The 27,285-nt window shown below is 50.2% G+C and overlaps 10 protein-coding genes across 10 annotated transcripts; 4 read left to right on the top strand and 6 right to left on the bottom strand.

Moving 5' to 3' along the window:
• Positions 1–193: 193 nt before the first annotated feature.
• On the bottom strand, positions 194–951 carry M431DRAFT_89653 (glycosyltransferase family 1 protein; the record flags this gene model as incomplete). Its single annotated transcript, XM_024924045.1, has 3 exons — positions 194–368; positions 447–585; positions 642–951. The coding sequence occupies 3 exons, from the start codon at positions 949–951 to the stop codon at positions 194–196; spliced, it is 624 nt and encodes a 207-aa protein (XP_024772549.1).
• A 285-nt stretch (positions 952–1,236) lies between these two features.
• On the top strand, positions 1,237–2,763 carry M431DRAFT_147480 (hypothetical protein). The gene is made up of 2 exons (XM_024912752.1): positions 1,237–1,864; positions 1,926–2,763. Exons 1-2 carry the CDS (start codon positions 1,291–1,293, stop codon positions 2,525–2,527), a joined length of 1,176 nt encoding a protein of 391 aa, XP_024772548.1. The 5' UTR covers positions 1,237–1,290; the 3' UTR covers positions 2,528–2,763.
• Positions 2,764–2,984: 221 nt separating this feature from the next.
• Positions 2,985–3,842, bottom strand: M431DRAFT_7367 (hypothetical protein; the record flags this gene model as incomplete). The annotated part of the gene is made up of 1 exon (XM_024922145.1): positions 2,985–3,842. One exon carries the CDS (start codon positions 3,840–3,842, stop codon positions 2,985–2,987), a length of 858 nt encoding a protein of 285 aa, XP_024772547.1.
• An 833-nt stretch (positions 3,843–4,675) lies between these two features.
• Positions 4,676–5,291, top strand: M431DRAFT_557433 (hypothetical protein; the record flags this gene model as incomplete). The annotated part of the gene is made up of 2 exons (XM_024921473.1): positions 4,676–5,025; positions 5,093–5,291. The coding sequence occupies 2 exons, from the start codon at positions 4,676–4,678 to the stop codon at positions 5,289–5,291; spliced, it is 549 nt and encodes a 182-aa protein (XP_024772546.1).
• A 2,169-nt stretch (positions 5,292–7,460) lies between these two features.
• M431DRAFT_89576 (glycoside hydrolase family 13 protein) lies at positions 7,461–9,284 on the bottom strand (the record flags this gene model as incomplete). Its single annotated transcript, XM_024924039.1, has 2 exons — positions 7,461–9,032; positions 9,096–9,284. 2 exons carry the CDS (start codon positions 9,282–9,284, stop codon positions 7,461–7,463), a joined length of 1,761 nt encoding a protein of 586 aa, XP_024772545.1.
• Positions 9,285–9,625: 341 nt separating this feature from the next.
• M431DRAFT_510134 (hypothetical protein) lies at positions 9,626–11,099 on the bottom strand. Its single transcript, XM_024919415.1, has one exon. The coding sequence runs from the start codon at positions 10,744–10,746 to the stop codon at positions 9,679–9,681; it is 1,068 nt and encodes a 355-aa protein (XP_024772544.1). The 5' UTR covers positions 10,747–11,099; the 3' UTR covers positions 9,626–9,678.
• Positions 11,100–11,779: 680 nt separating this feature from the next.
• M431DRAFT_89887 (hypothetical protein) lies at positions 11,780–12,649 on the top strand (the record flags this gene model as incomplete). Its single annotated transcript, XM_024924076.1, has 1 exon — positions 11,780–12,649. One exon carries the CDS (start codon positions 11,780–11,782, stop codon positions 12,647–12,649), a length of 870 nt encoding a protein of 289 aa, XP_024772543.1.
• A 78-nt stretch (positions 12,650–12,727) lies between these two features.
• Positions 12,728–14,323, bottom strand: M431DRAFT_7362 (hypothetical protein; the record flags this gene model as incomplete). Its single annotated transcript, XM_024922143.1, has 1 exon — positions 12,728–14,323. One exon carries the CDS (start codon positions 14,321–14,323, stop codon positions 12,728–12,730), a length of 1,596 nt encoding a protein of 531 aa, XP_024772542.1.
• A 2,030-nt stretch (positions 14,324–16,353) lies between these two features.
• Positions 16,354–24,464, top strand: M431DRAFT_120155 (hypothetical protein; the record flags this gene model as incomplete). Its single annotated transcript, XM_024912089.1, has 3 exons — positions 16,354–17,450; positions 17,508–22,716; positions 22,777–24,464. The coding sequence occupies 3 exons, from the start codon at positions 16,354–16,356 to the stop codon at positions 24,400–24,402; spliced, it is 7,932 nt and encodes a 2,643-aa protein (XP_024772541.1). The 3' UTR covers positions 24,403–24,464.
• Positions 24,465–24,576: 112 nt separating this feature from the next.
• Positions 24,577–25,836, bottom strand: M431DRAFT_510130 (hypothetical protein). The gene has a single exon (XM_024919414.1). The coding sequence runs from the start codon at positions 25,713–25,715 to the stop codon at positions 24,852–24,854; it is 864 nt and encodes a 287-aa protein (XP_024772540.1). The 5' UTR covers positions 25,716–25,836; the 3' UTR covers positions 24,577–24,851.
• Positions 25,837–27,285: the final 1,449 nt, after the last annotated feature.

Here is a 27,285-nt window from a genome sequence, read left to right as displayed (position 1 = left end):
ATCTTGTTTGCCCGAATTTCATCATGATTCCCAAGTCATTATATCTAGTCTTAAAATAGATAGGCATGCTTACATCCGACTAGTTCTTCCCAAACTCCGTTGCCCAAAATGCAAATAACATGATGCGTGCTCTGCTCTCCAAACCCTCCTCTTAGCCAGTCCACAGGGACAAACGACCGCAGAGGCCAAACGCCTAGTCGTTGGTCATCTGAGCGTCCTCTTCCTTCTCCACCTCTTGAGGGTGCATGTCCCAGAGGCGAAGGGCACTGGGATTCTTTTGCGATTTGACTTCGTGGGGGGGCCAGCGAGATTTGTTTTCTTCCCAGAGCAGATTGACCTTATGAATCGCTCCTTGAAGGTCCGTAGAACTAGGGGTTGGATATGGGGTTAGATTCTGAATTTGCTTTTGACTTCATAGGGTCTTTTTTGAATGAGAAGACTCTTACCTTGGTGTGCTGGTGATGGCGTAGCCTTCCTTTGCGAGGTGTTTGGCCATTTCTGCTTGGTGATTGTCTAGTAGCTGCTCGTTTGGCACGACGATTACCGGTAGGCCAACTTTCCATGCATCAAGTATTGTTCCAGTTCCTATTCAGTATTGTTAGCCTTGCCATTCTCATCTGCAAGAAGCAGACAATCCATACCGGCATGAGAGATAACCAAGCCAGTTTGGCGAAATCCGCTAGAAGCTTTGCAAAGCAGCATTTCATCCTTCATGAGATTCTTTGTAGATTCAAATACGTCGACTGTCAATCCTTGTGGCACATCATCTTGAAGAGAACTTAGTTGGGCGCTTGCCCAGCTAATATCTGGCCCGCATTGGATGCGAAGTGAGGTGAAGCCCTCTGAGCTGAGGAACTGCCAGAATGCGGGCTGGAGGACTTGTTCCGTCAGCTGTTTGAAGCCGACAGTGGCGCCGACAGTGACTAAGCAATTTCGTTGAAGAGCTGCCATTTCGAAAATGAAGCGACAAAGGCCATGAATGGGGAAGAATGGAATTGAGTTTGATTTGGATCACCAGAGCTCTTATAAGTTCAGTCCACCCAGCCCACCAAGGTGTACCAAAAGGTACATGCGCTATGTACCATGCTGCGCTTCCTCTAAAAGAAGCTTCGGTGACTGCTGATTAGCCGAGTATTTGCCTTGGTGAGCCGCCAATGAGACGTGGCTCGGAAGAATCTCGGCCGCGATTGTCATCCCACCAAAAATTTGAGATCCATATGTTGTAGTCCCGCATCCCGCGCAACGAAACGATACCCTGGGGCGGGCATTGCGAATTCGATTCAATTCGGCATGGCTTCAGCATCGAGCGCCGGAAGGCTGTGCATTTTGGCCTGCCGGCAGGCTCTTCGAGTGCCTCGGATGCCTCGAACACAGCCAATTGCCTGGCACGCTCCGACATTAAGCCGAGCATTTGCGACAACTCCACGACGGTTGAAAGACGAAAAGGCCGGTCAGGAGGGGGAGGATGGCGACGGTGATGCGTTCAAGACGCTGGATCTGAAGTTGATGAACAAGGCTTTCTTGGACAGCGTCACACCTGAGAGCTTGAGGCAGTTGGACGAGCTTGCCAAGAACAACGGCTACACGAGTGTGGACGAGTACCTTGAGGCAACACTGCGGGAGACTCCGGGCTGGGCTTCAGAGGACAGAGCGCTGGAAGAGGATCTTTTCAGAGACGATGCTGGCGAGAAGCCGAACAAGTCATCTTTCTGGTTTGACGAAGAGGACCCTGAGACCAACACCGAGGAGCACGATGAGTTTGACGAGGATGATATCACGTCCATGGCACACGGCAAGCTTGACGAGATACGAGATATGAGACACTATGCTCGATTGGCAATCTGGGAGATGCCTCTTCTTGCCAGTAAGTGACTCTTTGTTCCGAATTTGCGAGCGACTTATATCTTAGCTGACACTTGACATAGAATTCGCCAAGCCATTCGTTCCCCCTACAGAGAAGCAGGTGCTGAGATGGAGGTACACTACATACATGGGAGAATCTCACCCCGCCGAGAAGAAAGTGGTGGTCCAGTTTGCCCCCGACGACCTGAAACTCACGCCTGTCCAGACCGAGAAGCTGAAGAAGCTTGCTGGTCCGCGATACAACCCAGAGACGGAACTCGTCAAGATGAGCTGCGAGAGCTTTGAACACCAGGCGCAGAACAAGCAGTACCTGGTCAACCTGGTCAACGACCTGATCACTGCGGCCAAGGACCCCAAGGATACTTTTGCGGACATACCTCTCGACCTGCGGCATCACAAGATCGAGCCAAAGCCCCGCTTCCCCAAGGAGTGGCGGCTTACGGAGGAGAGGAAGAAGGAGCTGGCTGAGTACCGCCAGAAGGCGGCGATTGCTGACGCCAAGAAGGCCGAGGAGGGACTGTTGGTGGAGGGACAGAAGCTGATTGACAACTTCTTGATACAGAAGTTGGCGGAGGAGCAAGAGAAGGAGAGAGTTGCGGAGCTGGCGGCTGCAGTACCAAGGATGGGCAAGGCATCTGGAGGAGCAGCTAGGCTGAGGAGGTAAAACGAGGAGACTGAGGGGAAAAAAAATAAGCATAGAACGGGGGTGATGTATATGTCGTCCATGTCTACATACGTTTGGGTGTTTGATGGCGGGACAAGGGCGCTGTTCTGAAAGGTTGCAAAAAGAGATGAAATGTATAATAGAGGACGTGGGCACCGCTTTGGTTGGGAGGCGGTTGGATGTACAATATGAAACCTGACGTCGAAGATATTTTATGATTTGCATGAAGGGGCTGCTGTTCTTGAATCCTGATCTCGCGTATGTGTAGAGCCAATGCATTGGTGTCAATTTCACCATTATGGTTATAGTCTTGCTTCCATCACTAATAGAGATGACATCTCTTATGTGTTGTTGGTCGTGTCGGGCCAGGAGCCCACGTGGGATATAGGTTTGCTCTATTTACGAAGAATATGACATTGCTTGCTCCATTATCTATAGAATATTATGCATCCCATCTCTAATTAAATACTTGAAATATGGGACGAAATCTAATAGCTCCAGAGTCAGGAGTGGCTGTGTTGACAACGGTTCCCAGAGTGCTTGTAGCAGTTGCCGTCGTACTCGTAGAAGTAGAAGAACTCTTCGCAGTTGTAGCAGTGGTACTGACACTCGTCGTGGTAGGGAACTTGAAGCTGGGCTGGCTAGTGGTTATAGGCGCGAAGACATTAATGCGTCCCTTGCCGCCACAGATCTGCGTCTTGTCGCCGCTGCATGGGATATTGCAATCAGTCTGATTTCGAGACGTCTCTCCTCCGACGAAGCTGCCGCACCAGCATTGGTTGCCTTCCTTGACACCAGCATAGAGGACGTCGCGTTTGCGAGAGGCAGCCCAGCATGTCGACTGGCAGCTTGAGATTTTGAGAGCCGGATCGCCACCATCCTTGGAGTATTTATACTCTAGGACTGGCAAATCCGGGACATCATCAGTGTAGCAGCCCAGAGCCTCCCAAGCCGTAGGAGAAGGCACGTGAGTAGACACACTCGTAGAGGTGGAGGAGGAGGTGGTTTTTGACATTGAAACACTTCTGGTGCTTGTAAAAGAGGCCCATCTCTCCTTAGTCAGGATACAATATGACTGGAAATTCCAAGGCTTGCAGTCTAGGCCAACAGATGGGTTCCATGTGTGGAAGTCCTCTGGGCTGATTTTGAACATATCCCTGACATATTCACAAGTCTCTTCGCCGACATTGTCGATCCATTCCATACAGCTGGAGATTGTGTCTGGATCCCATTGCAGCTGAGGCGTTGGACCGGCTCCGCAGAGACGAACAACGAAGGCTAATGCCAGGAGGGCCTGAGATGATGAGACCAGCATGGTGAATGGAATCTATGAGTCTGGCAAAGCGGTGATATGATGAAGGCAAGCAGGTTGATGAAGAGAGTGTTGAAGAACATGAGATGAAATGATGACTTTGGGCGAATGCCTCTCAGAGGCGTTGTACGGTCATGAAAAGGAATCAAAGAGGGAGCGAGTCTGTTAGTGATATCTTTTGAATCATCTTACCTCGCCAACTCGCATAAACGTTACGCAGCAGTATGTGTTCTAAGAGGTAGATACAGTCTGGAGGTGCTTGGGAGTGCTTGTTCCAAGTGAGCGCAGAGGTCAACTATACCGCATCAAGAGGGCAATTTCCGAAGCTTGCAAGCTACGATTACTAGCTACGATTATTCGTGTGCATGAGTTGGAAAGGATTTTCTTTAAACCCGGTGTGAGTCGGATGTTGGCTGTATTGGTACGTGGCGCCTCAGCTTGCCAGGGGGGCAAATGTTGTTGGATGGCAATTGAAGTTAACCTTCAAGTTAGGTTAGGTTGTAAGGTTGTATTTAAAGTCCTGGGGCTAGCTACAATAGTTCCGATGTCGACAAGGGCAAGTGACGGCCGGAGTCAGGGATCAAGGCCCATCCTTCGACAACGCTTGCAACCAACATGCATTTCACGATATAATTCTTGACTCACGACCGGCTGTCTTTTGGTCTTGTTTTTTCTCTTTCTCGCTCATTTTGCTTTTTGCTTTCCCCGCTTCACCGTTCTTCCCATCCCATCGCAATTTCGGCATTCCATTCGGCTCCATTTTATGGATTCTGCCTGAGCATATTTAAAGCCAACCATGTGAAGCCGAGCCAAAGCGAGAGAATCTCACCACAACAATGTCCACTTTTCATCCCTTCCCGCGCCTTCCACAGGAGCTTCGCGCTCACATCTGGAGCCTAGCAGCTCATCCTCGGCTTGTTCATGTGCGCTGGAAGACAAATTTGTCTGAAGCTGTGGAAAAGGTACATGTAGTCACACCAACGCCATGCCCGCCGGTGATGCACGTCTGTCGCGAGTCTCGACAACACGCGCCGTATCGCCGGGCCTTCACAATTGGTTCTGAGCTACGTTATGTCTGGGTCAACTTTGAGACAGACATGATCTGCCTGCAAGAATTTTACCTAAAGCATCTTGAATCGCATAAGCTGGACATACAGCGGCTCAGGATTACTGCTAAGCACGGCTGGTCGTCATATGAGGCATTCGGCAATTGGGACATTAATGACCTCAGGGATCTGGGGAGAATGCTCTAGGGAGAAGATAAAATTCATCTACAACTCCAGTGGACTAATCTTGAATGGCTATCAGCTTTGGGCGGTGACTGATTGGGGTACATACCATTCGTGGGATGGTAAAGGAAAGATAAAAGATATAAACAATCTTAGGGAAGAGATTGAGCTTGCAACTGATGATACTCATCTGAGTCTGTCATTTATCAGGAGTGTAGAATAAGGAGCCACTCGATCTATACCTTCAAAGATGCCTTTCGCTTCCACAGCCCTAATGAGATAGGAGCCGTAATCTCCCGCTCTGGCGTTTATGACCTGATCGAATGAAGCCTTGAAACCATCAAATAGCTCTTTAGTGGCGTCGGTTTTCTTGGTCAGTGCTGCTTTGACCACAACGTCTGAGATACGGCTGATAAAGTCGTCGAAGTCGTCTTTTGCATCCTTCAAGAACTTATATGGAGGAAGATTGAATACCCTTTTCTGAGAACTTCTTGTACACATTTACTGCCGTCTCTTGGATACCGGATAATACGCCGAGATGAAGATGAGACAAACTTTGTCCTACACTTGTTTGGTCTGAGCAAAACCATTGAACTCTCGTGATACATTATCTAGATAGTAACCTTGACTGTCATGTAAGGGGTTCAATTGACCAAAGATTTTTATCTTTATGCCCCGTCCCAGATATCCCAGACCGTTTACTAAACGCTGTTTGTTGTTGTTGGTAAGATTCAGATGGGATGAACTCATTCGGCCGCTGGACAATGCCAAGATATGGATCAGGCACAAGGGTCAAACGGAGTATACCCGAATTTACCAGTGGATTCTTCAGCGACCCGGCGATGCCTGCATCGGAGCAATCCAAGACGCCGGTTGCGGTTCAACATGGGGCCGATGGGTCAAGGTCAGTGCCGTTCCTTCGCTCATGCAGCTGATGCTTGCCTCGACGGAGCCTAAGTGGACAAGGATCACAGCCTCCTGAGCGAATCTGTCAAACACGGATGATCCGACATACATATATGGATCCATGATGATGATCATTTTCGCTTGAATATAGAAAATTTTCGTGAATGGTTGTTGATCCGGGGATTGCTAATGCAATGGATGGGCCGGTATATGTGGTTTGGTCTAAGCATTCGGCATTATGTCCGTTACAAGGAGGAAACATCAGTTTCCGGCGTGTGTGAATCCGCGAGCCGAGCCAGGTTGACAATTTCCTTTCATTGTTTTCTCGCTTTGAAAGTGTCATCTACAAGTTTTTTACCTTCTTACAAAGTAGAAAAATAAAATAAAAACCCCTTAGTGAGGATTACGGCTCTCTTACTAGGCGTTCGTCTAGCTCTGGACATGACAATGATCTTGTCTTTGACGGGTGCCAGCGGAGACGTAGTACATGCCTTCATTCCAACGAGAGGAAAGTAAATTGATCTACAAATTGAAGCTTGTCCTGCAAAGACAGGATAGAAGTTCAAATCACTCAAGCCAGACCGTCTATGCAAGGATCAACTTATTTAATGTTAGTTGCATTTAGAGCAATATAATGTGAACCTCTCGATGTGACTCAAAATTACTCATATAATATCAGTGAAGTCAGGACTCTACCGACTTGCACTGGCGGCCAGTTATGCGTGCTGATCGTTAGGATCCAAGTATCGTAGCATTTATGGTCTGTACGCTGTGATGAGACTCGGATTTGAAACTTGGCCTACAATCTATTCTATCGTCTTCCTAGGTTTCCCCTCGTTCAATTGAGCAAATAAATAGTCTATCTTGCGTTTACGGGATCGGACTCAGTAAAACCTACCATCAAGGAAGTCGTTCTCAGGATCTTCTTCCTGCGCGGGATGCTGTTAGGGATATTCTTTCAAGATATTTTCTAGACAGCAACTTCACCCTCCAGTATTTTTTTTTATAGCACTGTGAGACTGTGGCGGCGATCTCTGGGCGTAAGGGGATACAAATCCATGATCTTCTTTTAAGTCCTTATTATTATCTGCCAATAGTCCTTTAATACTATAAAGACCTACACTTCTCTATTTCAGGTCGTCGTTCTTCTTAATAAAGCGAAGATCATGACCTAGTAGAATGACTTGAACACCTTTCTGCCATATATAGTGTAGGCATTCTTTATGTTTAAAAACTAGGTCCTATATTTCAGCTTGCTTGGGATGGTTGTTGTTAAATATCTCGTGACTCTATCGGCGAGCTTGCAGAACCCTATATATATCCCTGAAAGAGAGCAGGTTGCCAACACGCTGCAGAATCTCATTTAGAAGATCTAGAAAGGAAGGCATGTTTACTTTTCATTTACAAAGCGAACACTCGCACTACCTGGCTTATATACATTGTATAATCATCCTGCTGCCATCTTCGACCTACTTTGAGCTACAAGCTACACATCGGTTTCTTTCCTCTGGCAACTGTACAACCTTCCTTCCCACGGATGAAGTTGCCGGCCGTGCTCGGTATCCAGGGGGTCCTCTGATGAAGTCGACAGCAGGAGTCGCATGCTGCTTTCATTCACGTCACCAGGGATAAACACATCGGCATTCTCATCCCCGAAATTCAAACACACCAAAAGGACCTCGGTCGGATCGACACCAGTCTTCACATAGGTGAATGTCTTCAGGTTCTCTTTGTCGTGTACCTGGAATCGGCCATGGATGAGCTGATCTCTATAGTCGCGTCTCATATTGATCATGCGCCTCCAGAAAACCAGTGCACCGTCAGGGTCATTCTCCTGATGGGTTACGTTGATCGCCTTGTAGTTGTCAATGACTCTGATCCATGGCTGGACGCTACTGAAGCCAGCATACGGAGCAGCCGACCACTGTACCGGCGTCCTACCATTATCCCTCCCAAGGCGGCGCAGGCCTTCTAGCGCAGCCTCTTGCTTGGCCACGTTGTGCGGAAACTTTCGTGCAACCTCGTCGAAGTAGTCCAGGCCGGCGGCGTCTCTGAGATCTGCTCGTGTCCACGATGCATCAATGTTGGTCATGCCGATCTCTTGGCCCTGATACAGAAAGATTGTCCCCGAAAGAGTACATAGGAACATGGCCAGCATCTTGGATGCAGCGTTACGATACTCGCCGTCGCCGGGGCCGAAGCGATCGACACTTCGAGGATTGTCGTGGTTCTCGGTGAATGCACTGGTCCAACCAGATTGCATAAAGTCTTGCTGTTTGATGATGGCATCTTTGAGCAGCGGTAGCGCTGGCCGTGTGCGCTCAGATAGATCAGCATGCCAATCGTTGCCGGCCATGAAGTGGTCAAAGTCGAGAATCATGTTGAGCTCTTTCGCAGATGGGTCGATGTAGCGCACAATCTCGTCAGTCTCAGTGGCGGGTAATTCTCCGATCAGGACGACATCCGGCCCATGATCTTGCTCGATGCGAGCTCGTAACTCTTTCAACCAGTCATGTACGGGAGCTCCGTTCATGATGAACTTGCCTTCCATGGGTTGAAACTCTTGATCTGGTTTTGTGATCGCAGAGTCGGGGAAACGAGGGTCTTTCCAGAAAGCGACGACGCTGTCCATGCGGAATCCATCTACACCACGCCGCAACCAGAAATCAACCGCTGTGCTATATATTGCGGCCCTTGTTTCCGGGTTTGTCCAATTGAGATCTGGCTGCTTCTCAAGGCAGAGGTGTAAGTAATACTGATCTCTTTCCGCGACATAAGTCCACACACTGCCCCCGAATGCGGCGCGCCAGTTGTTGGGCGGCTTCCTCTGGCCTTGAGCATCAGTTTTGGGATCACGCCAGATGTACCAGTCGGATTTTGGGTTCGTTCTGGACTTCTTGCTTTCCTGAAACCATGCATGCTCATCACTCGTGTGATTCACGACCAAGTCCATAATGAGCTTCATACCACGAAACTTTGCCTCTGCTATGAGCGTGTCCATGTCTTTCAAGGTCCCGAACTTGTCCCAAATAGATTCATAGTCTCGAACATCGTAACCCTGACACATAGATTAGTGATTACATGTCTAAATTTTACTCGAGAGATTATATTAGTGTCGTACCATATCCGCCTGCGGGGAGTCGTACACGGGTGATAGCCATATCAAGTCTACACCCAAATCTTTAAGATGGTCGAGCTTGCTGATGACTCCTGGTAGATCTCCCATGCCATCGTTGTTTGAGTCGTAGAAAGAAGCTGGCCAAATTTGGTACCCAATGGCATCCTTCCACCAGGAATTGTCACTGGCCATATTCAGGTCAGATAGTTGTGTATGAGATGAGATTTGGAGTTTTATTTTTGGTGTGGCATCACACGCGCAGCTGGATAAAGTACAGATCGAGGGGTATATATACATGTATATCTGCTAAATCTTTCCACGTGCACATACTCCGTAGTCTCCACAATTCCGACTACGTGGTAACGAGCACAGGCAACGCTCAAGTCCGCTGTTATCAGACTGCCGAGGAGCGACCACTAGGGGTTGTTGGTGATTCAGTGATTATTTGGATTACGATTACCTCTGAGTCTTGCGGCGATGTGAGAGGTTGCACTATAGTACATGTATACCGTGGCTTCAGAGAATCACAAGATGGCCACGATATTCTATTATGAAGGACTAAACAATAGCTAGCTGTAAGACTGCTCTAGAGACCCAAAACAAATGCATCCCTCTCCCACAACAAGCCAATGGGAACCCCCATAGGTCCCGCGAGCAGGAAGTTGACAAGCAGACGCTGCCAAAGTGAAGAGTCCATGACTCCTCCCGTCTGCCAATACAGAACACCGGCCCAAGTCATCATGGCAGGCGTATCCAGGACGACGTCCCATTGCACACACCACTTTGCTGCTTCCCACCCGTGGCGTGCCTTCTTATCCTTTCTAGGCCAGGCCGGCAAGAAAAGCTCGGCCATTGTCACGCGTGTTGCGAAGGCGCCCAATACCGAGAGCCAGTGTGACAAACCAGCCATCACGAAGAGGAACATGTACACGGACTGAACCTGCGGCCAAGCTTCTGTAGCCAGAGGCGATGATGGAAGCACTGCTGGGCGCCAGATCAGAGACAACAGCAGTTGACAGAGAGCAACATAAGCAGGCCATTGCTGCCACCAAGCTGCGACGGTCTGCTTGGTGCTTATATCGCGGATGCGAATGTCGGGGAGTAACATCATGATGAACGGCGCCACATAGCCAATGGTGAAGGCCCAAGGAAGAAGCTCGAGTTGAACCGGGTCAATCGCCAGGTCTGATGGTGTGATGTTGCTCGGAGTCATCAGGGCAAGCCGTACACCGAGATACAGAGGCAGATATATGGCCGGAGTATGATTGAACATGAGCAATCCCGGGATAGTGGTCCAAGATCCGAAGTTGTGCAGATTGTAAGAGCGCAAGCTCTCCAGCACGATCAGGGCCCATGAAACGCCGAAGGAGCTGATGAAGTAGAAGCCGGCCAACGTGGCATCTGGATAGGTCCAGCTTTCAAAGGAGAGGAGTTGGAATATTGAGGGGCCTTTCAACTGCATGTCAACAGATGGGAATCGGCCACTGGTACAGAGGACTTTGAGCGGCTGGCCACTCGGAGCTTGATCAGCCATGATGCGTTGTCCCAGAAACTCCATCAGGCCATTGCTGTAATACCAATAGTACAAATTCCTCCATGCCCAAAAGCCTGTGGCGAGGAGACAGACGACGGCAACCAGTGTGAGGGCATCCATGTCGAGAGTCGAGACGTTTGGTCAACGGTCCTTGAGGAAATTGATGCAAGTCTTGGTGTTGTACAGTAGCTCACAACAGACAATGACATTGACGATGATGATGATGTGCACGGACCGACTCAATCATGCAGCATCCTCAGTCTAGTCCTGTTCGGCGTTCCTTCGCAAATCCTGCTCAGACCCTGTGGAAGACACGGTGTTTCAACTCAGATGCACTTCTGCAAGACAGGACACGAAGGATTGCACGTCTCTAGCGTTTGGAGGCTTGTCGGCCTAGGCGGTATAGAAAATCCGTCTGCAAGTCATGGTCCAGACTTGCTAGTTGGAAGTCGTGCAGCAATTGGCGCCAGTCCACGATCCCGCACCGAAGCGACGGACACGTGGAGCACCGCAGTACGGCCGGTGGCTATACCTCAATTGAGGGGTGCCGGCTGACACTGCGGGGTAGAGATAAAGACATGGACTTTGTCCACCCTAGAGATCAGCAGTGTACTCGTATATCAACGATAATAACGATTATATAAATTATTTCAAAATTATTTATACACTAATCATTTTTGATATTTATATAAGCATGCAAAGGGAAGCTGCTGAAGATGATATTAGTAATAGTATTCTTGGCATCAATAAAGTGTTTTGTCGGATTACAAAGTAAGCCCCTGCAGACTCAACGGCAGCCACTGCAACGTAACCCTCCGATTCCGCAGAAATCGTGATACTCTCTCCCTAATCTGATGCAGGGTTTGGCGGTTAGTCAAATCAATCAAATCAACCAAGCCGAATTAGCTGGGGGGTGTCCGTTTAGTGATACTTTGGGTAGGGCTTATGCTTTTTGTGGGTTTCAAAGTCGTATCTTTCTTGCAAGTTGGCATGACCTCGTCTGTAAGTTATGCCCTAGTCACGAGCATCTCCGATCTGTGAGGTGAGTGCGTCATCGCATGAGTGCTCTAGATCACACCCTTTTCCGTACTTCCATCGAGAGAAACTGTTCAATCACGAGTGAGACCAGTCCTACGGCAACAACGCTCCTGCAATGAAGATCCTTTGCCTTCACGGTAGAGGCTCCAACAACGAGATCTTTCGGGCGCAGACGGCAGCCTTCCGTGCAGATCTCGACGACTTTGAGTGGACCTTTGTACAAGGCACGGTTCGACATACCGAAGGCAACTGGTCCCTGTACACAGCACAATTCTCGCATCTTCCACTTTACACATACTACAACCCTTTTGATCCTGCTTCTATCTTGCAGACTCATGACGACCTTGCAAAGATTATAGCCGAAGAGGGCCCATTCGATGGTGTTCTGGGCTATTCAGGCGGTGCTGCGTTAGCAGCAGAGATCTTGGCTCAGGCAACCTATGATGATCCCTTTGCCATGGAACGACCATTTCGATTTGCTGTCTTCATAAACGGAGCATCTCCCCTGCGCTGCTTTCCTATGAAGGACGCCCAAGTCATGGAGGACGTCGTCGTAGATGCCGCACCCATGACCAAGCAGGCAGAGGATATGTTTCTTCGTCCAAGTGCGCTGCGAAAGAAGGACGGAGTCAGCGATGAGGACCAGGTCGACCATGCAAAACTACTGTCGTTGCTCGCAGAACTCAAGGGCAAGAAGTTGGTCGATGGAACAACATTTTTATCCAACGGCACATATGGCCTTTGCAGATGGGAACCACCCGCAGACGGTGCGCCACTGATTGACGTGCCCACGCTGCACATCCGGAGCACCGAGGGCGACGAGAGTAATCCCCACGAGGGTCTCCATTTGCTACGACTCTGTGATCCCGACCAAGCACGCGAGTTCCATCATCCCAGTGGGCATGATTTCCCCAGAGGTCGTAAGGAAATGAAGCAAATTGCGAGAATGATTCGAGAGGTCGCTGAAGCTACAACAAGTCTATAAAGCTGGCACCACGAAGCTAATAAACCTGGAATTCCGAGTCATTAAGATAGACGTGGCTTTCGTTACTTGTATCTAGTGTTATAATTCTCTCCGCTTCAGGCGTACTATTAGAGGACCTTCAGGATGCATAATTCCGAGACTTCTTGGGTCGAAGTGGAACTTGTTCTTCCACGAGTCTTCAAACTCGATATCAAACAGCGTAATAAGCTTCGAGACCAGACCGATAAGCTCCTGCTCGGCCGCATGCCGTCCAGAACACATGCCCATACCTCCACCAAATGTGCGAATACTCTTACTCCGCTGCTGGACTATGGCATCCTCGCCCGTCCACCTTTCCGTGTCAACCTGGTCCGATCTCGGGAACAAGTCGCTATGGTGGAGCAACGCAGTGGGCATGAGGACCACACTGCCCTTCCTTACGACATACCCTTCCAGCTCTGTGTCTTCCATGACTACACGTGCTGGCGAGGCTGCCGTGCCTATGCGTAACGCTTCCTTCCACAACGTCTGCATGAAGTTGTTGCCTCTCAATCCCGTGGCGTCGATGTCCAGTTCGTGATCGAAGCGGGGTGATTTGCTCGGTCGCAAGAACTTAAGTGACTCAGCTCGACACTTTGCCAGGCGATCTGAATCACTCGCCGCCACCCACGTAAACCAGGAACTCATCGGCGCGGCGTTCAGAACGATTGCAAACAGGAAGCTGGCCTGCATGGTCGCCCGGCCACGGAGGGAGAGGCCGAATTGTCGCGCCAGACCGTCACGTTCCCAATTCATTTTTGCGCCCCATTCCTCGTTCCAATACTTGTTCTTGTCCGGCCAGTCTCCCTCTGACTGGTGCGTCAACCACTGTTCAAAGGCGCGTAGCATTCTCTCCCGCGCGCGGCCCGCCCGCGGCTGCAAGACATATGCCAAATTTGTTCTGACACCAATATAGGTGGCATCGTTGAACAGGCAGAAGTCCTCCCACATGGTAGGACCCCATATCGGAGCAAGACGGGGACCGAAGAAGGTCAGGACAGAGGTGTCGAAGATGACTTTGCGCAGGACTTGGTATAGATCGACTGTCTGCCAGCCTCTTGTCTTCATATCTAGGTGTTGCTCCAGGACTTGGTGGAACTGGCGTGTGAATAGCTGCATCAGGTCGTCCAACGGCTCGCCTGACAAGTATCGCAACCAGACATTATGGTTTTGCAACACGAACCCCTTCTCATTCTCTGCGCTGTTTGCTCGATCCAGACCGATTTGAAAGTGAACTCGGTCGGCCACGGGCAGATCCAGCCCATTCTCCAGCATGCTCATGGTCACCGGTTCGTACGCAAACGTGCGCGAGCGCGCAAAGACATGGGTCGCGGCAGACGGAGAACCAAAAACGTGGAACTTGACGCCTCCCATGAGCAATGTGTAAGGCGAATCTTTGTATTTCGACTGGGTCTTGCGGAAAGTGCGGGCAGGATTGAGAAGGAAGGCCGCCAGATGCTGGATTCCTGGAAGCCAGTAGGGCGCTATTGGAGGCTCATGGCCTTTTCCTGCTGCCACTGGCCATGAATGGGAGAGCGAATTGAGGTAAGTCGTGATCAACACAGTTGCAATGAGGACAAAGCAGGTCGCGATCAATTGCACTGCCCATTGCACTGCCCATGGCAGGCCAACCCAGACGTCGCTCATGGTAGCCATGATGGAGACAGATTGATGGTGGTCTTCCGAAGAAGCGCATCCAGCTATCCAGCTATTGTAGAATGCACCTCCAACATGTGCATCCAGCTATTGTAGAGTGCCCCTCCAACATGCGAGCTGGAAGGATCCGGAGAGGTGGAGTGCTGTATCGTGCTGACCACCCGCAGCTTCGGAGTCGGACCGTTCGTGGGGAACTGTATTACCCCGCAAAATCCGTTCCTGGGCCCGACCCCCACGCCTAACTAATCGTGCGGGGTTATACGACATAGTATCCAAAGGGGCTGGCCTAGTAATCTAAAAAAAAGCAACTCGTAAAGCTAGCAAGTGGAAAGATCAGCTTACTTCCTATTGCGGCAGGTGCAGGGGCCGCAGGTCATATGAAGTTAAAATTCGAGTATTGCTATTGGGGCGGTATTCTTTTGCTATTGGGGCGGTATTCTTTTTGCTATTGGGGCGGGTATTCTTTTGCTATTGGGGTGGTATCTACCCCATAGGACGGTGGGTCTCTTAAATCTAAAACTTCCTACGTTTTCATTAGGCTTTTAAAAATATAAGAAAAAATTGTAATGATAAAACAAAAATATATGGGTATAATTTATATAATAAAGTTTAATATTTTTCCTTAAATTTTATTTTTTATACAATAATAAGCTAGAAAATCTAAATATAAATTAATATAAAATTTTTTAGTTTATTATCTAATAAAAAGAAGTACACTAAGAAAATTATAATAATTTATATAAATAAATATTATTTTTATATAAAAAGTTACTTAGTTTTTATTTATTTAATAAAAAAAAATTAAAATTAAATTACTATAGTTTCTTATAGTAATATTTTTATAAATAAACAAAGAAAAAAAATAAAAAATTTATACTACATAAATTCAGCTTTCAAATAATTTATGAATTTTTTTTAAAACTATTTTTATATCTTTTCTAAGGCTCTTTTTATTTATAATAAAAGATAGTTTTTCTTGACTTTTTCAAAGTACTTCCAATACCCCAATAGCAGAAAAGTACTGCCCCAATAGATAAAATTCAGCCGTTTGATCAGTGCTTGAGTCTACGCCCCCATAGGCTTAACTTGCGGATAGGTAAAGCGCTGCCGGGGCGTGTGTGGAACATATCAAATAGCTAAGAGAATCGCCCCGTATGTGGAACATAACCTTTGGAAAGCTAATGCAAGAGGATCACCCCGATGATACGCCGTGCAATAGCGGGGAACAGCTGCTTTGGCCTCAAGTCCGGTGTTTAGCTAACCCCCTAGCTTCTTCTCCCCGCAGCCATCGCTTCGGCCCGTTAGGTGGCTGCTGCCAGTCTGGCTGTGACTAATCGTGCTGTTGCCGCCCCGGCTAACCCCTGTGTGTAGGACTAGAACCTACTACGACCTTGCTGAAGATGCCTTTTGCGCCCGTTTTGGTGGTGCCGTTCTCCAACTCGTTATATATATGTTATTTACTTACTCGTATATACTTACTTAAAATCTTATTATTACCTACTAGTACTTCACTACAGAGCTAACACTGCATAATCCTAGTCATTATAGACAGAAGGGCCCTTAGCAAGGGCCCTTAGCAAGAGCCCCCCATCAATACTAATCAGTGCATGCGGAGAAATGCGACTCTGTCTTCCGTCTAATCACGGCATCCTTTCGGACACTCTTTCGGACAAGGTAGACGCTTGGATGAGCAGGATGAACACTCCGACGCTATAATAGCTAAAAGAGGACCCATCTTGGAATCACAGTCCGCTTGCAGGCAATCCTTGCGGGGGTCGCCGACTATCGATAGATAGACGTAAACTTGACGCTGAGCGGCAGGTACCTACTCGTATATGGATTCTCGCTGCCCGTGTCTGTTGAATGCGACCATAAACGTTCGCTTTAGGCAAACATCTTTCCTTCTTGTCGTGTCGCATCTCCTGGAGTGCACTGCAACCCTTTTCCCGTGCATGTGATCCTCGATTTTCTTCTCCTCCTCCTCTCCAACCCGCAGCTTCTCCCTTGGCTTATGAGTCTTGTGTCTTGCCATGGGAAGCATCTCGAATCATGGGCCTGATGAGGCCATCGCCATCGTTGGCATTGCTTGCAAGCTTCCACAAGAAGCCTCAACCGTCGAAGGCTTTTGGCAATTCCTCCTGCAAGGACGAGGCGCACATACACCATGGCCAGAAGATCGCTTCGGAGCCGGCCACTATCATCCCGACAATGAGCGAGTCGGAACACACTCAGTCAAAGGGGCACATTTCTTGGCCGAGCCGCCCGAATATTTCGATGCACCCTTTTTCGGCATCACCAAAGGTGAAGCCATTTGCATGGACCCGCAGCAACGTCTGGTGTTGGAGAACGTCTACCATGCTCTAGAGAATGCAGGAATCCCACTCTCAAAAGCCACTGGATCCAACACGTCCGTGTATGTGTCGGGCTTCAATCACGACTATCTCTCCATCATAAATGCGGATCCAGAGAGCCCTTTGCGATATCGTGCAACCGGATTGACCAACTCCGTCCTCAGCAACCGAGTTTCTTGGTTTTTCGATTTCAAAGGTCCAAGCATGACCATTGATACTGCCTGTAGCAGCTCCGTAGTGACACTTCATCAGGCGTGCCAGAGTCTACTTAGTGGCGAGACCGACATGGCCGTATCCAGCGGAGTCACGGTCTTGGCTTACCCCAACGATGTGGCCTCCATGTCTTATCAAGGATTCCTATCGCAAGACGGGCGGTGCTTTAGCTTCGATCACCGTGCCAATGGCTACGCTCGTGGCGAGGGAGTCGGGACGATCATTGTAAAGCGTTTGAGTGATGCCATTCGAGATGGCAACTCTATAAGAGCCGTCATTCGGGGCACTGGTGTGAACTCGGACGGCCGAACTCCTGGATTGACCAACCCGGATAGTCTAGCGCAGGAAAGGCTCATTAGGACGGTCTATGCAAGGGCAGGCTTGAGTGTCGACGATACGGCCATGGTCGAGGCTCACGGGACTGGCACCGCGGCGGGTGACCCGATCGAAGCCAATGGAATTGCGAGAGCCTTCTCAGCTCGGCCAAGGAATCTCCCTCCGCTGTATATTGGGGCTTGTAAGTCCGGCCTTGGTCATTTGGAGGGCGCGGCAGGCGCTGCAGCGTAAGTTTATCATCTGTGTATTGAATGACTGTTGGAAGACCGCTAAAAGACGAGTAGCATCATCAAGTCTGTTCTTGTCCTTGAGAATGGAATCATCCCCCCAAACGTCAATTTCGAGAAAGTCAATCCGAAGATCCCGGCAGCAAAATGGCGGCTTCAATTCCCTCTTGAACCAACGCCTTGGCCCACGACCGGCTTGCGCAGGATCTCTGTCAATTCCTTTGGAGTCGGCGGTACAAACGGCCATGTTGTTCTCGATGATGCTTTTCACTATCTCCAGGAGCGAGGGTTGACCGCGAATCATTATACACGACCTTTGCCTCCGACCAAGGCAGATCTCGATCTCGTTAGCAATGCCGTCCACGCTTCAAATAGAGAAACAGTGGATAGCTTTGCCAATGGGATCCAACCTCAGCCTACCAATGGCTTGGGTAATCGACACACAATTGAGCTTGCCGGAGACTGGAAGGCTTTCGATCAAATCGAGTCTCCACCAAAGCTCATTCCCTTTTCTGCTTTCGATGAAGAAGGCTGCAGTCGCGCAGCAAAAACACATGCAGAATTCCTCCATGCCAGGCCTGAATTGATATCCAACTCCGAAAGTTTAACCTATCTGAAAGATCTTGCCCATACAATGAGTCGGCGCTCGAAGCTGGCCTGGCGGAGTTACGCATTAGCAAGGTCGCTGGTCGATCTCGAGACACGTCTGGCTTCGCCCTTGCCCAAACCGCTGCGGGCTCGCACCACTGTCAACGTAGCCTTTGTGTTCACGGGTCAGGGAGCACAGTGGTATGGCATGGGACGTGAGCTACTCTGCTACCCGGTGTTCCGTGAGAGTCTGGCTGCGTGCAGAGCTTATTTGCAGACCGAATGTGGCTGCCCCTGGGATCTCCTCGACGAGCTCGCCAAAGACAAAGAACATAGTCGTCTTGATCAAGCAGCCTTGGCTCAGCCGGCGTGCACTGCCCTTCAAGTTGCGCTTGTGGATTTGTTGCAGTCGTGGAATATCAAGCCCAGTCGTGTCGTGGGCCATTCCTCCGGCGAGATTGCTGCTGCTTACTGCGCTGGCCTTCTAACTCGCGAGTCGGCCTGGCGAGCGTCTTATTTCCGTGGACTAGTCACCGGGAGGCAGACGGCCGAGACCAAAGGCGCTATGCTTGCTGTCGGGTTGGGTCCAGAAGCGCTCGCCCCTTATCTTGACCGAATTCATGCCCAACTCTCTGGCGAATTGGTTGTGGCATGTCTCAACAGTCCTCGCAGCAGCACCGTCTCGGGTGATGTGCATAAAGTCGAAGCTCTGCAACAAGTCTTGGAGGCTGACGGGCTCTTCGCGAGGAGGCTCAAGGTCCCAAATGCCTATCACTCTGCGCATATGCAGGAATTCGCAGACGAATACGTCCGTCTGGTGGGTACGCTCCACGCGCCGAGTGAGCCGCCTCAGCCACCTGTGGTCATGTTCTCGAGCGTCACGGGGGAAGCAGTCGAAGGCGGTTGTCTCTCCATTGACTATTGGACCAAGAATCTCCTAAATCCAGTGCGTTTCTCCGATGCCCTGGCAGGCCTCTGCTTTAGCCGCACAACCCAAACACAGGCCACCCTCCGTGCAGATGCTGCTGGAGCCAACGTCTTTGCGGATGTTTTGATTGAGCTTGGCCCTCATGGAGCATTGCAAGGCGCCATAAGAGATGTGCTCGCAGCTCATGCCGAGGGCGTTGCAGTAGCATTCCTCCCGGCATTGAAACGCGATGCCCCTGGGGCAGACATAATCCTGAACGCTATAGGCTACCTTTATGCCCGCGGGTATCCGATCAACGTTGACGACGTGAATAGCAGCGCTGATACGACTGGTGGAAAAGGGTCTCGCCCATTGCGTATACTTCCTGAACTTCCTGGATACCAGTTCAACCATTCCAACAAGTTTTGGTGGGAGAGTCGCTTAAGCCGGAACTATCGCCTCCGCAAAGAGATCAGACATGACCTATTCGGTGCTCCAGTACCCGACTGGGACGCGACGGCTCCTCGATTCCGTAACTTTCTGCGAATCTCTGAGCAGCCATGGCTACGAGATCACATCGTTACTGATAACATCATCTTGCCTGGCGTAGGCTACGTAATTGCGGTAATCGAAGCAGCCAGACAGCTGGCTGATCCAAATGCACAATTGAGCGGCTTCCGGCTTCGAGATGTTAATATGAAACGTGCATTGATCGTACCCGACACGAAAGAAGGAATCGAAGTAATGTTGAATTTCAAGCCAGTTGATGAGTCCAGTGTCGGCACTTCGGCTCATTGGCGTCGGTTTTCAGTAGTGTCCTATAACCCAACCGCGAGCGACTGGATCGAACACTGCACAGGATACGTTGCCGTGGATTATGAGACATCTGCCCCCAACCCGGTCGACGAGGGACGAGAAGCCCGACTCGACACAGAACGCTGGCGCGCCGCTTTCACTGCTGCAGAAGAGCAGTGTCAATCTCCCTGGGACTTTTCCAAGGCCTATGAGCGGATGGCAAGAATCGGGCTGAATTTTGGACCGCTGTTCCAGAACTGCTCGGCTGTCCGGGGTACCTTTGACCATGGTGGCCAGACCATGGGCACAGTCACCGTTCCTGACGTTGCAAGTGTTATGCCCAAGGGCATGGTATCTCCGCACATGATGCATCCAGCTTGCATGGACAGCTTGATGCACTTTGCGCTGGCCGCGATCATGGACGCCACAGGAAAGAGCAAACTCGAAGTGGCCATGGTGCCGCGGTTCATCAAAGACATTTGGATTTCTGCGGCACTGAACTCTGAGCCTGGTCATGTCTATCGTGCTCACAGCCAGACACGCAAGATTGCGTTTGAGAAGTTCTCGACAGATGTTGTCGTCTGGGATGGTCCCACTCAAGAACCCCGTATCTCCTGGAGTGGAATTGAGGCAAGCCCCCTGGATTCCGCCGCACAGAGCTCGCTCGGCGCAGAAAAGCTATGCCACGAGATTGAATGGGTTCCTCACGTGGATATGTATCTCGAAGGAGGCGACGTCGCTTCGTTCGCTGAGATGCCCAAGCGTGATTTGGACTCGGAGCAAGCTGCAATCGAGATCGAATCTCGCATGCAGCTGGCCTCGGTACTTCTTGTCCTGGACGCACTGGAGGAACTAGATGGCAAGATGCCGGCCGCTACTCAAGGTCATCTCTGTCGGTATTTCGAGTGGATGAAGCACGTCGAGAGTGATCTCCAGCTCGGCAAGGTGACAGGTATCCAAGCCTCTGAGATTGAGCGACTCAAACATGACCACGCTGCGAAGGTGGAGCTATACAAACAGGTTGCTTCGGACACTTCGTTCGGTGAGTTGGCAGAACGAATGGGCAGCAACATCGTGCCCGTCTTAAGAGGCGAGACAGACCCACTGCAGCTCATGTTCGGTAAGGATGACATACTCGATCGAGTCTACAGACGAACTGCGACCTTGAACGACCTACCAGCGCAACAGAAGGCCTATCTGAACATATTCGCCAAGAATAAGGCCAATTTACGCGTGCTCGAGGTGGGTGCCGGCACTGGCTCGTCCACTGCGCAAGTACTCGATGCCCTTGCTCCCATCGCAGATGATGGGGTGTCCATTGCTAGCAGCGTGTCACATTACATGTACACTGATATTTCGGCCGCCTTTTTCGAACAAGCGAGGCAGAAATTCCAGCCATACACGAACATCATGGAGTACCGAGTTCTGGACGCAGAACAAGACATCGCCAAGCAAGAGAGCTTCGAAGTCGGGAGCTATGATTTGATTGTAGCTCAGAATGTCATCCATACCACCACCAACCTCACCAAAACACTGAGTAATATTCGCCAGTTGCTGAAGCCCGGGGGCCGCCTGCTTCTACAAGAAGGTAGAAGGCAGGATTACTACTGGTCCGGGCTATCATTTGGCCAGCTGTCAGGGTGGTGGAATGGCACTGAATCCATGCGTCAATGGATGCCATGGGTCTCATCCAAGCAGTGGAATGAAGTTCTCGAGGCTGCTGGTTTTACGGGAGCGCGCTTCGAACTTCCCGATAGCCACAATGAAGAGCTCCATAGCCAGAGTCTTTTCGTGGCCCAGAACGCTTCTGCAGACGCCAACGAGCCCGGTCCCATGTGGAAGAACGTTGTGCTCGTCACACTCCCTAGCTCCGAGCGAAGCAGGACTCAAAACTTGTTGCAGGACATCAAAGACAAGTTGACCGAGAATCTCCGGTTCCAGAACATCAGCATCGTATCCTTGCTAGAGTTGGAAGGGATCGAGTATAGCCAAAGTCTCTGCATCGTTCTAGCAGAACTTGAACGTCCTGTGATTGCAGATCTGCCCCAGGCCGAGTACGAGGGTGTCCGGAAAATGCTGATCGAGGCTAAAAGCATCTTGTGGGTAACTGGAGATGAGCTTTTCTGCCCCCAGTACGGAGCCATAACCGGCCTGATGCGTACAACCAGATGGGAACGTGACTTGGACGATTCCAACCTGGTCACGCTGAAAATCTCTGAGCCTCGACCTGAAAATACCTCGCTGAGTGCGTCGATTCGAAGGCTGTGTGAGGCGCAGTTCTCGCTCACTCTCCCAGTTGAGAACATGAATGGCGAGTTCATGCTTCAAGATGGCCGGATCTGGACGAGTCGGCTCCGCGAGGCCATTCGTGCAGATGAATACTTGCAAACGACTCTGTACCGCTCAGAAGCAGTCCCAACGCTGGCCAAGGATGCTGGCAGGCCCATCAAGCTCACGACAACTGTTCCAGGTCTGCTAGAAAAACTTGAGTGGGTGACCGACGAGACGTACAATCAGCCACTCTCCGATACAGAAGTAGAAATCGAGATACGAGCTGTTGGCCTCAACTTTCGCGATCTCATGATTGCCATGGGGGAGCATACGGCGTACTCGATGGGCAGTGAAGCAGCTGGCATCATCTCTCGCGTGGGCCCCAAAGTAGTCGACTTCGCTCCTGGCGACAGGGTTGTCTACATCTGTGGCCTGGACCATGTCGGGTGCATGCACACGTATGGTCGTTTGGATCAATCGACAGTCGCCAAAGTCCCCGATGGACTCAGTCTCGAGATGGCTGCCGGCTTGCCTGTTGTCTATGCCACAGTCATTTACAGCCTACGGGAGACGGGTCGCTTGATGGCCGGCGAAACCATTCTTATCCATGCTGCTGCCGGTGGAGTGGGCCAGGCTGCGATTCGTTACGCTCAACATATTGGCGCCGAGGTGTATGTAACCCTATCGACTGCCGTGAAGCGAGACGTAAGTTTGTTGCCGTGACAGTCGAAGTTTTCTTTACACCTTTTGCTAACAAAGAATCAGTTGATAATGAAGGAGTTCGGGATTCCAGAGGATCACATCTTTTCAAGTCGCGACCTCACATTCGTCCAGGGTATATTGCGTATGACAAAAGGCAGAGGCGTTGACGTAGTCTTGAATTCGCTCTCTGGTGAGGCGCTGCGCCGCTCATGGGATCTGGTGGCACCCTTCGGTCGTTTCATTGAGATTGGTAAGAAAGACGCCATGATGAATGGCAAAGTGGATCTTCGGCCCTACTTGCGCAACGTGACCATGGCGAGTGTCGACCTCGTTTCTATGATGAAGAACAAACCGTTCCTCATCAAGATGCTGACAGAGGAAACGATGCGGCTGTGGAAAGAGGGCGTGGCACTGCCTGCATCACCAACTACGATTATGCCCATGTCGCAGGTGGTGGATGCACTTCGCATTCTCCAGGGCGGCACGGGCATGGGCAAAATTGTTCTGGTGCCTCGGGAGGATGACGTTCTGCCACTCCTTCCACCGTCACCAGCGCCGCTTGGCTTTCGTCCAGATGCATCCTACGTGCTCAGCGGCGGCCTTGGAGGTATTGGACGGAGCGTTGCTGCATGGATGGCTTCGCGAGGCGCTCGAAACTTGATCTTCCTTTCCAGCAGCGGCCGCATCACTCCAGCCGTCACAACGATGCGCGAGACTCTCGAAGCAGACGGATGTCGTGTGCATATCTTCACATGCGATGTCAGCGACAAGGAACAGCTGCGTCTCGTTCTCGAACAGTGCAAGACCCTCCCACCTATAAAAGGCGTCGTCCAAGGAGCAATGAAGCTAAAGGACGTCATGCTCGAGAACATGACGCACGAGGAATTCCAGCTGGCTATCAGACCCAAGATTCAAGGTTCGTGGAACCTACACGAACTTCTGCCCCAGGATCTGGATCATTTCATCATGCTGTCTTCGGCCACGGGCGTACTCGGCAACCGGGCTCAGGCCAACTACGCCGCTGGAAACACCTTCCAGGACGCGCTGGCGCACTTCCGTCGGCAGCAAGGTCTACCGGCCACGACGATCGACGTTGGCGCAGTGCTAGACGTCGGATACGTGGCCGATCACGCGGACCGCCTGGCCATGACAAAATACCTAGGCAGTATGATGAAAGTGCTGCGCGAAGAAGAGTTGCTTACGCTCATTGAGTACGGCATGAACGCTGCTCTGCAGTCGCCTGCACAGCTCGTTACGGGCATGACTCCGTTGGACAAGCATCGTGCTCGAGGCGTGCCGATGCTCAGTTACATGAACTTCCCTCTCTTCACGCAGCTGCGGCGGCTCAATACGCAGCAAGACGGCGCAGGGACGACCGGCGATGGACCTGACGTTGAGGCGCGGCTTCGAGCGGCTCGGACTCTGGATGAGGCGGCTCAGATTGTGACGGAAGCGGTCATTGATAAGTTGTCTTCCTTGCTCTCGATTGCGGTCGAGGATGTGGATCCGACGCGGACCATCAGTGCCAATGGCGTTGACTCGCTTGTTGCGCTGGAACTGAGGACGTTCATGGCGAGAAAGGTCAAGGCGGATGTGCCTGTGTTGGAAATCATGGGCTCGTTGAGTCTTGCTCAGCTGTGTAGGAAGGTGGCATCGACGAGCAAAGCGGTCGAGTTGCCGACGGCATGAGTCAACTAAAATAAGTCCCGAGTTCACGAGTACTTTAGAGATAATATAAACCAAGATGATGTCTTTGAAATGGATTCAACACGTGACCCTTACATGTGTGCTATAAGTCCCGTGCGTGCCACGAGAAGTTGAAGAAAATACCTAATCAGCAACTATTTCTGATAACTTATATCTCGTAAATATAGCAAAAAACGCCTAATTACACCTTTTCAACAGCAACAAAGTCCATTTCTAGTTGCTACATATTCGGATAGTATAGTATTTGGGTTTTATAACCTTTCAAAAGGTAGTATCTTCTTTTTGACTCTAAAGTAGGTTATATATGAAAATAAATAGAAAAGGTACTTTTACTGATTGTTACCGGTTACGTTGCTCGTACCAAGTGAACTGCAAAACTACCTAACAAAGTAGATGCTTGTGGGCTGTACATTCTATCTCTTGCATGCACTTCACTTCTTCCTCAGCACCCACGTCACCATCTCCTGATCGATCACAGGGCCCCTCCCCAAGCTCAGACACTCGTCGACGGCGTCGTGCGCGATCTTCTCGAACTTAGCGGCCTCGACGCTTGCCTCGCCCTCGCGGGCCCGCAGACTGGCGACTACCTCCTTGGTGCCCAGCGCCATGAGTTCCTGCTGCATAGCGACGACCTCGGGCTTAGCAGCGCGGACGCGGTCGTAAGCGACCAGCTCCACGCCAGGCACCTCGCCGGCCTCGACCCTCTGATGCAAGTCGCCAACCCAGGTGGCCCGGGCGACGTGTCGGGCGGGATCTTTGATGTAATCGATCAGCGCCTGCATCTTGGGGGTTGAGGTGCCGTCCGGGGCGGAGACGGCGGCGGTGGTCAGGTCCCATTCCTGCCAGTGCAGATAGCCCCCGGGCCGCAGCATGGACAGCAAGCGGGCGATCAGCGGACGCGGATCACCGGGCTGCAGGGAGACGAAGTGACGGAGGCAGAGGACGTCGTAGCGCGCGAGCAGGGAGTCCGGCAAGTCCTGGAAGATGTCGAGGACCTCAAAGGTCGCATTGGCGGGCCACCAGTGCCGGTTGGGTACCTGGGCGAGGGAGATGTCGGAGGCTTCGACGCGGGCTTCGGGATGGGCCGCGGCGAGTGCGAGGGTGAAGATGCCGGTGCCGGTGGCGATTTCAGCCACGTGCGAGGCGGGGCCGATAGGGACGGCCGGGTGCAGCAGGTAACCCAGACCGTTGACGAAGACGGTGTGCTGGAGGTGCAGGCGGGCGGAGGAGAGCAAGTCGCGATTAAGGGGATAGTGCTCCCGGGGTTGCGGGTCGGGCTCGCCGTCGTGGGACATGGCTTAAGGTGGACGAGAGTTGGGGATGTGTTGATAGGTCCGATAGAAGGGTTTGCCTAATAGGATTTCCGATGGGAGAGACAGTTGTATATATAAGAGGTTGCTGATGGCTAACGACCTACCTTTAGCAGAGACTAGCAGAAAGAATGGCCTTCTGATCTAGCCTTTTATAGTATACTTAGTAATAATATAAGTATTTTTCTTTTATTAAAGATACTACCTAGTAGTAAGCTTTACTTACTTATAATATAAGTTATAAAAGCTCTTTTAATATTAATTATAGTAAAACAATAAATCTACTAAATATATAAAGCAGAGCAGTAGAAATTCATAGAAGTATATATAAAGTATTAAGTACTGTTCTTTTATAGTTACTATCCTACCATAGACTGTTGTATATAAGTTCAAAGAGGTAGGTGTTAATTTGTTGACAGCTAGGGAGCGCACCTTTGAACCTGGCCAATAACACCTAAACACATTACCTAGCTCGTCTAGCCACTATAAGGACCACGGCGCCAGAACAAGTTCAAGGAACCATTTGATCTAGCTGCTGTAGCCTCGTTCCGCCGCCATCACAGCTAGGGGTCATTTCGTCAGGATCCTTCTTCCTTTATACCACCAAGCCGGGCCGAGTCCAGCTTATTCATCTATCCTAGCCGCTACAGGTCACAAGCCCGATCAAATTCCCCTATCAAAATATCTACCCCGATGAACTTAGAACCTCCTTCCTAGTCGAGCGGTTACATACTTCGCAACTTCGATTGGCCGTGTGGACACCCGTCCAGACGCTATTGGTAGATTACATGATTACATCAATATACTCGTACGAGCGACTTCCGGGACGCAGATCCCCGAGGGAAGAACAGACGCAGTCGCGACCCTGTTGCTTACTTATTGCACCTATATAGCGCCTTCATTTCCCCATCTTCGGCGTAAAACCCGGCGTTTCCCATCCGCAGATACTAGTAGATCTGCAGTAAGAAAAAGGCGGCGTTCATGGCTTCGCTCAATGCACGCCCCCCCTGGAGCTACCCCGCCTACTACCCCGCCTACTACCCCGCACCACCCTACAGTTAGTGGACAAAGGTCTGCGACCACTTTACAGTGCGCCACCTGAAATTGAAACTTCACTATATTTTTAAATCCGCAAATATACATTAAACCAGCCTAAAAATATGATATCTTTTTAAAAATAAATAATTTATATATATAAATTTTTATATATTAAAATATTTTCTTCATAGCTTTTATATAATGTAGGTTATTTAAGAGTATAGTTATAGTAAAGGGGGGGAGGGGGTGTATTATGGCGTTAGACATTATTTACACTGTCTTTACTAGAGAAAAAAAAAACTACTTTATGTTTAATCTAATGTATACTACTATAGTGCCTGCATTATGAGATAAAATATGAAAATAAAAAGTAAAAAATATTTTTCTTTAAGAAGATCTGGATTCATTTTTATAGTACTTTTGTAAAATTAATTATTAATTTCCAAAAAGCGTATGTTTTTTGCAGTTTAGGGTAGCGCACTGTGAGGTGGTCGCAGAGTTCTGGCCACTTACTCTT

The sequence above is a fragment of the Trichoderma harzianum genome (genome assembly GCF_003025095.1).
Source record: "Trichoderma harzianum CBS 226.95 unplaced genomic scaffold M431scaffold_9, whole genome shotgun sequence".
NCBI classification, from domain to species: Eukaryota; Fungi; Ascomycota; class Sordariomycetes; order Hypocreales; family Hypocreaceae; genus Trichoderma; species Trichoderma harzianum.
Note: the sequence above shows the minus strand (reverse complement) of the source record. Positions and strands in the feature narration are given on the sequence as shown.

What these genes read in the sequence shown, in the direction of transcription:
- M431DRAFT_510130 (XM_024919414.1), bottom strand. Translation starts at nt 25,715, where the DNA reads ATGTCCCACGACGGCGAGCCCGACCCGCAACCCCGGGAGCACTATCCC.
- M431DRAFT_510134 (XM_024919415.1), bottom strand. Translation starts at nt 10,746, where the DNA reads ATGGATGCCCTCACACTGGTTGCCGTCGTCTGTCTCCTCGCCACAGGC.
- M431DRAFT_147480 (XM_024912752.1), top strand. Translation starts at nt 1,291, where the DNA reads ATGGCTTCAGCATCGAGCGCCGGAAGGCTGTGCATTTTGGCCTGCCGG. An exon ending in GGAGATGCCTCTTCTTGCCA is followed by an intron (nt 1,865 to 1,925) that starts GTAAGTGACTCT and finishes CACTTGACATAG; the next exon opens with AATTCGCCAAGCCATTCGTT.